Source organism: Leptidea sinapis, chromosome 2 (assembly GCF_905404315.1).
Source record: "Leptidea sinapis chromosome 2, ilLepSina1.1, whole genome shotgun sequence".
NCBI classification, from domain to species: domain Eukaryota; kingdom Metazoa; phylum Arthropoda; class Insecta; order Lepidoptera; family Pieridae; genus Leptidea; species Leptidea sinapis.
Window position 1 is genome coordinate 13,880,381 of NC_066266.1, and position 13,131 is coordinate 13,893,511.

Here is a 13,131-nt window from a genome sequence, read left to right on the forward strand (position 1 = left end):
TCTTCGCTCATAGCCTTAACATCAAGTACAAGTATTGTCAATACTAAAACCACAGTCTGACATCCCGTTACACTCCGATACCTCTTAACGAAATAAAGAATAGGACAATTTCTTACTAGCCTAAATGACCTTGCGCAGAGTTCAAACAACCGAGCCGTATTCTTAAAACAACTTATTCAGACCACCTTGAACTGTTGTTTCATTAACATAATTTTATATTGATCCTTAGCTCGTTGTAATAAGACACGTTTTGCGTGGGTGTCAATGAGTTGTCTCGCAAAGTCTGTCGGATGGGGAAACGTTAGGTGTTGCATATTGATGTAAGCCCACGGATTACTGCCTATCGCCATACGAGGTGGCGTAATCCATGAATATGGCTTACCTACGTAACCTATATATATATATATATTACTATATACGACATGTTAGATATATGAACTATAGTATATAATTTACGTGGGCAACTTGTATGGTAATAGATGTGGTAATTCGAATTTTTTAATTAAAAACTTCTTAAGCCGCGTCGGGCACATGTTGGTAGGGGAAATCTTGTAAGTTCACGTCACCGACATGCTCAAGACTGGCGCACGTGATTATTAAAAAATTAAAAAATAAATATATTTTAATAGTAACACACTTTTTGGTATAGTTGAAAAAATTAGGATTCATCCCCACGATCTGGGTTTCTGGCGTTCCTCCACAGTACGGTTTTAAATTATTTTTCTTCCACGTACAACCCAGCTGTGGAATGAGCTTCCTTGTGAAGTCTTTCCAAGACGATACAACATAGGACCTTCTAAAAAAAGCGCGTATAAACCTTTCTAAAAGGCCGGTAATGCTCCTGTGATTCCTCTGGTGTTGCAAAAAAATGAGGATTGCACATTTGTCCTCCTTTTCCATAAAAAATCTTTTAATTTTTTTAATATTTTTCTTCAAGATTGAATGTTGCATCAATTTATGCTTTAAATTTACTATGGAAATCTTGATTACTAAGTAGCTATTTTCTGGTTAATAATAAAATTGATATAGAATAAAAACCTTTAGAATCAGCAGTTTAATTAATATTCCCAGTGCTCAAAGAAAAGAAAACTTTGCTGCAGTGATCACCCCATTTCTGTCGGGGAAGAAGAATAATACTACTCATATTGGCTATTTACGACTGACATTTTACATTTCATATTAGGTTAAAACCTTAAAAGGCATTAAAGGCATTTATTTTCTCAAAATTGATTCCTTTAGAATTATTTTTGATGTAATTTCTAATATACTAGATACTACTACCGCTTTGGAAACAAATGCCGCTCTGAGACAGAAGAAGCGGCGGAAGAAACTCAAAAAAATGTAAACTATTGTACTATCATTGCTATAGCCTATTTATACGTTTAGATAGAGTCTCTTGCTGCTAGACAACCGAGGAAAACAGGCTATGTTTATTATTTTAGTGTGCGTTACAAGCTATGTCTTACAAACGCGATTTGTATGTCAAATTTTGGTAGTGTGCGGGATTTGCTCAACATAAGAGATTAACTGTCAACCTCAATTGGACGTAATTCCAGAAATGGGTCCCAAACCACAATCACGTCGAAATTGAGTTAAGAACACAAAACTGGTCACGTGATTCATTTTAACGGATTGACAAAAAATGGCAGCCGTACTGTCACTCTTTAAATGACATCATGACTTAGTACCCACATGTATGGAATACACTAATATTTATTAAACTTTAAACACGAATTCCATAAAATGTGATGTTTGTGGCTTAGAACGTTTTTCAGGAACTACGTCCAATTATTTTCGACGTTTTCACAGTGTGTCACATTCAATTTAGGCGTATAAATGATCTAAGGTTAAAACTTTAAGATATTCCCCAAGCCAAATTATTGATGTCAATGGCCTGTGTCTCACAAAAAGTTTGTTTCACGTTCGATGCAGTTTTTGCCGTCGTCTACGAATTCTGTTGACTATAAACTAGTACCCATAATGATTTAGCACAGGTTTTTATTCTTGAAGCCCGCTCTCTGTAATGTATCTTTTGTATATTACCGGATCTATATAGCGAAAGTTGGTGTGCAAACAAGGCTTTATACCTACATAGCTAAATAAACAATACAATGGCTAAACCATAATCTAACCTAATATACAAGGCTACTGCTTTTACATTACCAGTGGGAAGCTACTTTGCACAAAATGCCGGTTAGATTATGGGTACCACAACGGCGCCTATTTCTGCTGTGAAGCAGTAATGTGTAAGCATTACTGTGTTTCGGTCTGAAGCGCACTGTAGCTAGAGAAATTACTGGGCAAATGAGACTTGACAACTTATGTCTCAAGTTGACGAGCGCAGTTGTAGTATCCACCGCTTAGAATTTTTGGTTTTTTCAAGAATTCTGAGCGGCACTGCATTGTAATGGGCAGGGCGTATCAATTACCAACAGCTACAATGATAAAAATAGTATATCTTGAAACCTTTGCAGAATGAAGCCTGATGACTGAAGAATGTATGTCTTTGTGATAATCGATTGATACATTTGCGAAAAAATAAAATAACGAAAGATACGTTGAGGAAAAAATTAAAAACTACAATTGTGATAAACTAATAGCATACAAATCGTAAAATTCTAGTTTTCAAGCAAAGCTTCCTTTTGCTTACCGCTTCAGTAGTTGTTTTGATTTTGCCACCACATTCTCTTTTAAATTATCAGTTAAGAAATTATCAGTACGTCTCTTATAGGCTGCAATTCCTAAGTCATCTTTTAAAATAAGCAACATGGTTCTAGATGATATCTGTATCTTCCGAGATAAAATCTTTTGCTTTCGGACAGGATTTCTTCGAATTCTTTCCCTTACTGCTTTGATCACCTTTTTTGTACGTGGACGGCCTGATCTTTTTCTGTTACAAACAGAGGAGGTCTCATTGTACCTATTAATGGCCCGATACACAAACATTTTACTAATACCAAGAGTATGGAGAGTTTTAAAAATTGCATTTCGGTCCATACTTTGTGTAATGTAATCACAGCGATTCGGTTCTCTTTATCACCCCACTCCATTTTGATATCGCAAAATGTTGTACAATGTATGGGTGCCAATATGAGAAAACTCAATGAACAGTCTTATAAAAATGACAGATTCCAAATTCAAATGTAATATTTTGTTTATTTTTAATTGTAACAGCATTTATGGCTAGACTAAATATATGTGTAAAACAAGTGCTGACCCGGCAAACGTGCCCGCTCATTGTATGAATTGTCATAACATTATGTAGTGGAATGTCATTGACTTAGTTATTTGTATTGAGAATGTAAAAGTCAATAAAATTAGATTCCGAAGTAATTACCATAATATATTACAATTAGGTATATACTATTATTAACAATTATATACTTAAACCTTCTCAGAAGCACGCTGCATATTATTATATAAGTATTATTCCGATCGGTTCAGTAGTTTTTCATTATAACCGAAGGAAAATAAAGAAAATAAACCGTTTATTAGTAGATATTGATACATATATCATAGATGTTTTCAAGGAAGTGGACTGTTGCTATAGAGTTACATATTACGATAGCTCTGACCACAGCTCGCAAGGCTAGCTTCGAGAGGGATCTAGATAGATCTGGCTTTATAATAGCCACTCAGGAATAGATTGCGTATTAAACTACGTTGACAAGTTATACGACAATGACGATACGGTTCTAAAGTTTAACAATAACATTGAAGTGGAGGAACTGTTTTGTTTTCAAATTTCAATGTAAGTCTATAAGACGGCAGTGGTCTTTTCTAGTAAGTGATCGTTCAGGATTCTTAACACACTGAGCGGCACTACAAATGCGCTCGTCATCTTAAGACATAAGACATAACGTCTTAACGTTAAGACTCATTTCTTCCGTAATTTTAATAATGCTTATACATTACTGCTTCACGGTAGAAATAATACGTGCGGTTGTGATACCTATAATCTAGGCGGCACACTGCAAAGGAGCCTCGCACTGGTAAATACTCCCAATACAAGGTAATGCAATGTTCCAGAGAAAAAAGTATTAGGATGACCTAATCTCAAATTATGACATTACAAACTACCACAGAATAAGAATGTAGATGTGTACCTTAATGTTACCATAGAATAAGAATAGAGTGCCCTACGGCTATTTAATAATAAATTTTATTTTACAATATAATATTGCGACTAAATTTTATGAACAAATAAGAAGACGCTCAGTATCTTTCACCCATTGGTTGTACCAGGTGATCGGGAGTCCACTTTTTTATAGTACCTACGTCAATGCTTGCTTCATTTCCTATCAGGTCTGGGGAATAAAATTTCGAATGAGTAGTACACTGACCTCTATATAAATACTACTAATTAATAAACTGAATAACTAATTTTGACATCTAATACAAATGGCTGCGAAGGAACGTACTACTCTGACGTATTTTTGCATTTTGAATTAATTTCGTTCGTTTTCCGTGCTATTTTTACTTCAGGAATCAACGTCATAAAGCACAAAATTCTTTTTTGTAACTAGTTTCCAACATCTATCGATGTTTGCTGATGTTGTCATCACTAGTTTTAGTACCGTAGACTCTCACAACATGGCCAACAGCGCCAAAATGGCGAATATCAAACAGGCACAAGAGCACTTTGACAGCCGCCAGTCCATTGGTATATAGTTAGAGGTCAGTGGAGTAGTAGTTTTTGACATTAATAAGTGATTTTAAATCCTATTTTGAACAAAGTTTATGAATTTGATTATTGGTTAGTAGTGCGTTGAAACTGGCACACTTCCTACGAGGCATTCCACTTTCGTGACCCGCTATTGTTTGTTTACGATGCTGTCAATAATATTATTGATTCTACTTTCCATTCCTAAGCAGTTACTCATTGATATGTTTGACTTATAGACTTATATTATACTAGAGTCGTAAACAAAGCGTGCGAGGGAGATGAACACCTCTGACGCAGATATTCTGAGAGATAAACTTTTTAATGTAAATCTATACATATAAATAAAATTGGAGCGTCTATTTGTAATATTGAAATAACCGTTTTTACTTTATGTATATGAATTTTTATACAGTTCATACACCAAAATAACATTTTTACAATTTTTGTCTGTGTGTCTGTCTGTTTGTTCCAGCTAATCTCTGAAATGGCTTGACCGATTTTGACGGGACTTTTATTGGCAGGTAACTGATGTAATAAGGAGTAACTTAAGCTACGTTTATTTAAGAAAAATTCTTTTATTTTAGAAAAATAAAGTAATGTTGCAATGTCCAAGAAATGGTCTAACTCTAAAAATAATTCATATGGCGAAACAACGTTTGTCGGGTCAGCTAGTAGTTAATATAATAATTGTAATAGTTTTGAACTGTTAAATTTTTGATGTAATATAAATTCTCATTAACGCAATAAATGAACGCGATAAATAAGACAATTCGTGCGAAATTATTTCCTACCCATTCTCAAGTATTAAAAAATGCACAAAATTCATGTTCAAGTTTTCACTTCTGCCGGCACTCCCGGAGTGCAACCCGTATTTTTACTATAATTTCTAGCAAAGCATAGCATAAACTAAAGTGTTCAGAAATAATTAAAGGAACGAAAGGCAATTTTAGTCAGCTGTCATCTATCTGTCATCATATAACCTAAATCTTTTCCACAATCTGAATATAGTCTATCCGTTAGACACACATTGGACAAGCTTCGGCTAGTGTTTAAATATAAACAATGACTTAAGTTTGTTTAACGCAAAACAACAGAAGGCCACAGATGTGTAATAGAACCTTATTATAACGAGTGTTTTTAACACATGTTTAACTTTTTTGTAATAACACCGATATTATCTAACTATAAATATATTAGTTAACATATTTTTTCAACAACATGATAAAGATATCCCAAATACAGAATCATCCCACACACACACACACATACACACACATTCTTAGAAGTTATACTTTTATTTTATTCAGTGACTTCAAAAAAGGAGGAGGTTCTCAATTCGTCGGTATGAAAAGGCATAAAAGGCATTTATTTTCTCAAAATTTATTCCTTTAGAATTCTTTTTGATGTCATTTCTAATATACTCTCTCAGAGAGCTCTCTGATGCGGCGCAAGAAAATCTCCTATGTTTTTTTACCTTTATTACCTCAAAACTTTGGACTGGGTGAACCGATTTTGATAATTCTTTTTTTTTATTTAAATTTCACTTTTGTATTTCGACAGTATTTTTATTTTATTTTATCTGATTTTGATAATTTGATTTGATTGTGTAGGTAGGTAATTATGTCTGGTCACTGACAGCCGAAACACAGTTCATACTAGTTTAGCTGTCTTTGCTGCCTGTATTGTTTGTAAATAATTAATAATATAATTTAGAAACATATTTTTAACTTGTAACACTATTATTTATTGTTATATTTGGGAAATAAAGTTATTATTATTATTATCCAGCCAGCTCAAGTCGCGCCCGTCCTCGCCAAATTTTAGGTAAGGGAACGACTCGCCCCGTAACGTCACCACAAGCAATGACAGAATTTTGGCTGTTCTAAAAATGTAAAAAAAAAAATGTTTAAATTAACATACAGGATATATAATTGTTTCCTTTTTAAGTGGAATCAGGTTTTAATAATTGAATAATGTCACGGCCCCAACCTTCAAATACGTACCGAACATGTGCGTGGGCACGTAGTTTACTACACCTGTGACACAGATTATAAATATTCAGAACGCCATTGTCTATGGTGCTGACAAAAATGCTGATATCAGCACCACAAGGAGCGTTGGCACTCATTATATAACCTAGAAAATTTCGTGTCTATTTATAAAAAACTCTTAATAGAAATCATTAGTGGGGATTTTTTGCATAACAACGTTCTCGACACGTCAGCTTGTTTTTTAACCTTTTCTTTATGAAAATAAGTGATGAGACGAGCAGGACTTTCAGCTGATGGTAATTCATACGCCCTGCCTTACAATTATACAGTACCGCTCAGGTTTCACTAGCTACGGCGCCCTTCAGACCGAAATACAGTAATGCTTACACATTACTGCTTCATGGCAGAAATAGGCGCCGTTGTGGTACCCATAATCTAGCCGGCATCCTGTGCAAAGGAGCCTGCGTTAATTATTTTAGTGTTATTATTTTATGGAAAGTTTGGAAAATCACACACAATATTCAAAGGCAAGGAAAAAATACTATGATATAATGTAGGTGTAGATAGATATACAAAAAAAAATACACGGTCGTATATTAGTTTTTATAAATAATAATTAAACGAGGGTGAATTGAACGCTCATATTAATTGAGAAAAACATTTCGGTCCGATAAGTTTTTCGAACAATTTCCTTTCCTTAAAGTCCAGAAACGTCCAGACAAGATTATTTTTAATATTATTATTTACTAAACAGAACGATAATTGTAATTGATATATATTTTATGTACCTAACAGATTCTTTGAGTTGATATAAGTGCATTGTAAGTGCGATATAAATAAAAAAATCAATGTCAGTTTCGAGAAAACTGCTTTTTTCAACCAACTTTTAAAAGGAGGAAGGAGCTCTCAATTCGTCGGTATGTTTTTTTGACATGTCGAGAGTAGAGCACTAACTACCTCAACGCGTGCAATAAAATCAATATCATTAATTTCTGTGTCACTCTGTTTTGATATATATATATATATATATATGAATACTTTAAAAAGTGTATAAAACGACTTAATTATACAGTCCACAAACAGACGTCTTGTATACAAATCTGACAACAATAATCGAAAAAGTCTAAACAGAATATTTACCATTCAGTTTATAAAATTTCGTAACTATTGCGTAATTTTTGGAGGAGGTAATTGCCGAGAACAAAACCCTGATTTTCGAGATTTTTAGCTCACGAATCTTTAGTGCCTTTTCATACGTCTCTGTCAAAACGGTACGGCTCACATGTGTCGCCGGCGAGGGGTGGTCGCTGTATTACTACACTGAAGACGTCGCGACGCGCCCTTGTTCATGTGAACGAGGCTTTACAAGCCAATACATTACTGCAAAGACGGTTGCCGCGTCAAAACTCTGTTTATAGTAGTGTCGTGACCGTATGCAAGTGAAAAGGCACTTAGTCAGAGCTGCAAATGTCCTCATCGTTGATGTTCGACTCGCCCGAATTAGCGCGACGGTATGTTGTTTTAGAATTATAAAACCAATGTATATGGTTCTAAAATATGATCGAAGAAAGTGTACAAAACAAATGCTACGAAATTTAAAAGAATTTTTATAAAGCGTTTGTGTGGGAAAGTTTACTATAGCATAAATGATTTTCTTAATGACACCACCACAGACTGGGAATGAAGCGAACACCCTCAGGATCTTAAATAATAAATGTTTATTATACGATATCACATTGTAATATACCATATTTTATCATTAAAAGACCTCCGAATTGTCCAAAGCTAATCAGCACCAACATCGATGAACATGAGTGAATCCCATTTATATATATAAATAAAATTAATAATATCTCACGAAAGTTTTAATAATTTAATAACAGTATGTTAATTAAAGTTCTGTTAATTTGCGGCAGTTATTCCTTCCTAGTAATGTAAGATTGTAATCGTCACTTTCACTGTTTCGGGCGTACGTTCGCTCGGCGATTCGTGATGGATAATAAAATTATTTTGAAAATGGACCGAGACCGCACTAACGAGCCAACTTCGGTTAAACAGAACGGTTGAATGGTGAAACGGTTAAGCAGTTATTAGTCTAGATTCATCGTTGACATTTTTCTGTTGAAGCGAATGCGTGAAGAAAGAATGAGTTAGCAAATATATAAGACAAGTGTCTGTGTGCCTTAGATAATTATTTATATATATATATATATATATAATCATCATATGTCATCCAAGATAGGTTTGTTGCTACATACATAGTTATAAGTGAGATGTGCTTGAGTCGTGAGGGAGGCGACAGGCAAGAGCAGGTTGCAGCGGAAGGACACCGATTCCAAAAATAACAATAAGTTAGTGCACATTATATCTATTGTTTTGGAATAGTGTTTTTGAAGGCGGGTTTGCTATACGTACGTATAGCAAAATTTAAGACTTTTATGGTTTTCTCATACATTCCATTGTCAGATCTGGACCAAATTACAATGGGACCATTCGCGAAGCACCAGCTTTCAAATAAAAAAAGAATTATCAAAATCTGTTCACACAGTCGAAAGTTTTGATCCAACAAACATAAAAAAAAACCGACGAATTGAGAACCTCCTCCTTTTTTGAAGTAGGTTAGTAAAAACAGCCGGAAAAATTAGTTTAGTGTGCGTGACAAGCTACGTCTTACACTCGAGATTTGTATGACACTTTGTGTTAGTGTGCGTACATTGCAAAAAATAGAGGTTAGCTCTAAATTCAATTTTTATCTACGTTTTCACAGCTGTCTAACGGCCGTTTTCAATAACCTATCTATTCTAAACTTACTAGAGGTAGACAAATCTATCCTTTACGCTTACTTATATTTCAATAACCTATCGACATAAAGCATTGGACTGTAAGTATATTGGACATAACTATAGATAAGATTTTGTCATTAAACGGTGACAGCAATGTATCCGTAACTAGAGATACGTTATTGAAAACGGCCGTATATGATCTAAGGTGTGGGCAGGTCGGTCGCGGAAGATCGATAAGGACATTCGTTGACCAAATTGGAGACGTTTTGAAAGAAGTGGTCCGAAGCACCCAGAATCGGCGAGCAATGTGTGAATAGAGTAATGAATGTAGAGGAAGCGCGTGAGGTTTGTAAGGATAGAAGAAAGTGGCGTTCTGTTGTCCCTAACTACCCCGACGCGATGGAAACAGGCGTGAGTGTATGTATGTGTACTTAGAATATACTTGCGTAAAGACGATCTGACAGCCGGGTCATGCGTTACATACATACGTACACTTGTACTTGTCAAAAATTGTAATCAAGTTTTATCATAAAATCCATTGAATTAAACGTTATTTTGCGGAAATCCATAAATAGATTTTTCATTAGTGCTAATTCCCCTAAGATTTGTATTTAACCAATTCGAGAGGTGTTTCGCCTCTACACGAGGCATCTTCAGGAGATTTTGACTCGCCAAGTTCTGGCACGAAACTCATACGTCGAACGAGACTAATTTAATGATAATTTATGTGGTTGATAATTATAGTAGGATACACATTAGCGGGCTGCGAGTAGGGATGGTTTCACGGGCTGCGCTTTCCGTGCTGGCCACGATAAGTGTCGGTGTTTTTTTCCGGAACAAAGGATTCGGGTCGATCTGGACGTTAACTTTGAGACATAAGATGTTAAGTCTCATCTGCCCAGTAATTTCAATAGCTACGGCGCCCTTCAGACTGAAACAATAATTCTTACACAATACTTGCTTCACATCACAAATAGGCGCCGTTGTGGTGCCCATAATCTAGCCGGCATCCTGTGCAAAGGAGCCTCCCACTGTTATTTAAAACTTTGATGTGTTGCAGAGGCACTAGACCGGGCAAGACTTGCGCGCGAGCGACGCGAGGCGGAGCAGAGGAAGCGGCTCGACGAGCTGCGCGCGCACGCCGCGGCGGCGCAGGCGCAGCGGGAGAAGAGAGACGAGGAGAAGCGCCGCCGGCAGGCGGAGCAGCGCGCGAGGGACGACGACCGGCGACACCAGGTCACACTTTGTTATATTTAATTTCTGCTCTCAAAGGACGATGGCGAGAATGGACCCACATAATTAAAAAATAAGGAAGCATCATACAACTTTTATGTTAATTATAAAGTTTATACTATGCTTATACAAAACTAGTTGCTAAGATATGGGATCCAAAAGAAAAAAAAAATTGTAACTTATTAAAAAATAAGTCATCTTTCAGTCACTTACGGACCATTTGCGCATTTGACATTTACATTTTTTGACATGGCAGTCATTTTTATATGGATGTTCCGACACCATCAAACTTTTTATACCTACTTACTTAAATCAGTAATTTATATTATATTATCTTTTAGCAGACAGTAATGAGGCATAGACATAAGATACATATTATTGATTGAGCAATAGATATTGATTAATAATATTAGGTTATATTTTACTTTTAGGTATATCTTTTATCTGCCACTTTTTTAGACTTACTTACGATTTGCTTTTTTCTTAGTTTTGAAAATGAATTTATTGTCTTTCAACCGATTCACCGTTACTGTTCATGCACTGTTTTCATACGAATAAAGCAATTCTGAAAACATCTATGCCCTCCGTGTTGACCTCAGAGGCATGGTTTTCATTTTCTTTGTCAGCCTCTTCCGTAAATGAAAACGACGCGTAATTTGTTAAACACATGGTGCTCGTAACTAGCAATACGACAATTCTCCTAAACAACAGTAGCCCCATGTCCAGTAATCTTCTGCTCAGAGGCACTTCACCGCTCGTTGGTTTCGGCTTGATCTTGAAAGTACACTAGATTGCTGTATTGTTGTCAAATGGACATGGATAATGTTTCGTTCCGCCCCTTTGTATACGGTAAGCTGGCATTGCACCGTAAGTTAAAATTGAGAAAATTCACATTGAATATGTTTTCGAGTTAAATCCCCATAGAGATTTCGGGACGATACAACATGGGAACTCTGAAAGCGCGAACGCTAAAGAAGTTGCAAGAAAGTGTGGGCGGCGGTGATCACTTAACACTAGGTGACCCGTACGTGGTCGTGTGCCGTGTGTCCTATTCCTTAAACAAACACAATAAGTGACAGTTAAATTAAACTGTATCCTAAAACTGAGGAGTTCCAATTTCAAATATTTTTTTTTTTAAATATTGTTTAGGCAAGTGGCCAGTTCCAGAAACATTCTGCGCCTTATGTACTCTGTAAAGTATGTTGGCCAATGACGGTGCATTCGCCAGCTTTTGCGTACACAATACGGCACAGCATCAGATACTTTCACTGCTACAGTTATTATAATATATCTCGACGTTTACGTACGATAGTGAAAATTAGAAAATTGGAAAGTTCAGCTATATGGATTAAGATTTACCATCACTCGCGCTGAAACAAAATTAGATCGTATCGTTCGAACTGCAGTTCAATAGGTATGGGCTATAAAAGACGTCCCACGACTATGGCACATGGAGTGGACGTACCTTAAATATTACTTTATTTAAATATAAAAAAAAAAAACAAATTAAAACTGCATATTTTTTTAAATAATTACCTGGTTGAACCGGAAATCGAATATGATAATGACACTTACCTTACGGCAATGTCAGCTTTTTTATTATTCTGAACCAAATTTTACGTCAAATGCCAAATTTCATGGTCGTCCTTTAATTTCTGATGCTATATAACACAGCCTTATGATGAAGCCTGGTATGATAGAGCTTCAGCGTGTTTTTTTTTTCTCGGGTAGCGGATTGGGCTCCCGGTGCAACCAGGCATTTATTTGAAAATTTATGAATGCAGTTGAAAAGTTATTAAAATAAAGACTTCATTCAGTAAATTGTTACATGTACAATATTTGACGTACTTTCCTTTAATGTGCCATAGCAGTGGGTTACCCTGCATATTTTGTGAATAAGAGGGGACATGGGCGTGATGATGATGGGCAACCGTGAACCGCCAATGAACATCCGCAACACCAGGGGTTAAGAATACGTTGTCGGTAGAGTATACTCTATTATGGGTTCAGCCGGGGGTTAAGACTGCATTGTCGCTCTAGTATTGCTCTATTACTGAAGGTCCCTTAGTCGTATGGGTTCGGGAAAACTGCGGCCAGACTCATCTGAATCTCTATATGTGGTAAAAGAGGCGCAGATAACCCACATCATACACAAAAGTCTATCCAATAGCTGGGAACATATTTCCACTAAGAAGACCTCGAAAGAAAGTCTCATAAATAATTATGTCTGCGAGAAACACGCGCCACTTAATTATTTGTATCTACCGTCATTATAGGTCACCGCTCGGCTATTTTGTACCAACCAATTATATAATATGAATTCCCTGAAAACCTCATAAATCACATTTCTCAATTGGCGTTCTAGATTGAATCTCTTTGAATTTCCATTCAAATGCTAAATTGATCAAAAGATTGATTGCATTGAATACGCTAAGAGCAATTTATTAAAATAATAAAC

General features: G+C 35.8%; 1 protein-coding gene across 6 annotated transcripts in view; it reads left to right on the forward strand.

Annotated features, from left to right (window-relative positions):
- The window catches only part of LOC126976871 (capping protein inhibiting regulator of actin dynamics-like), an 83,076-nt gene that overhangs the window by 8,883 nt on the left and 61,062 nt on the right, over positions 1–13,131 (forward strand). For all 6 annotated transcript variants that reach the window (XM_050825498.1, XM_050825532.1, XM_050825507.1 and 3 more), the window contains exon 2: positions 10,501–10,676. In XM_050825498.1, coding sequence (XP_050681455.1) covers positions 10,501–10,676 — 176 coding nt within the window. The remainder of the gene's footprint in view (positions 1–10,500; positions 10,677–13,131) is intronic.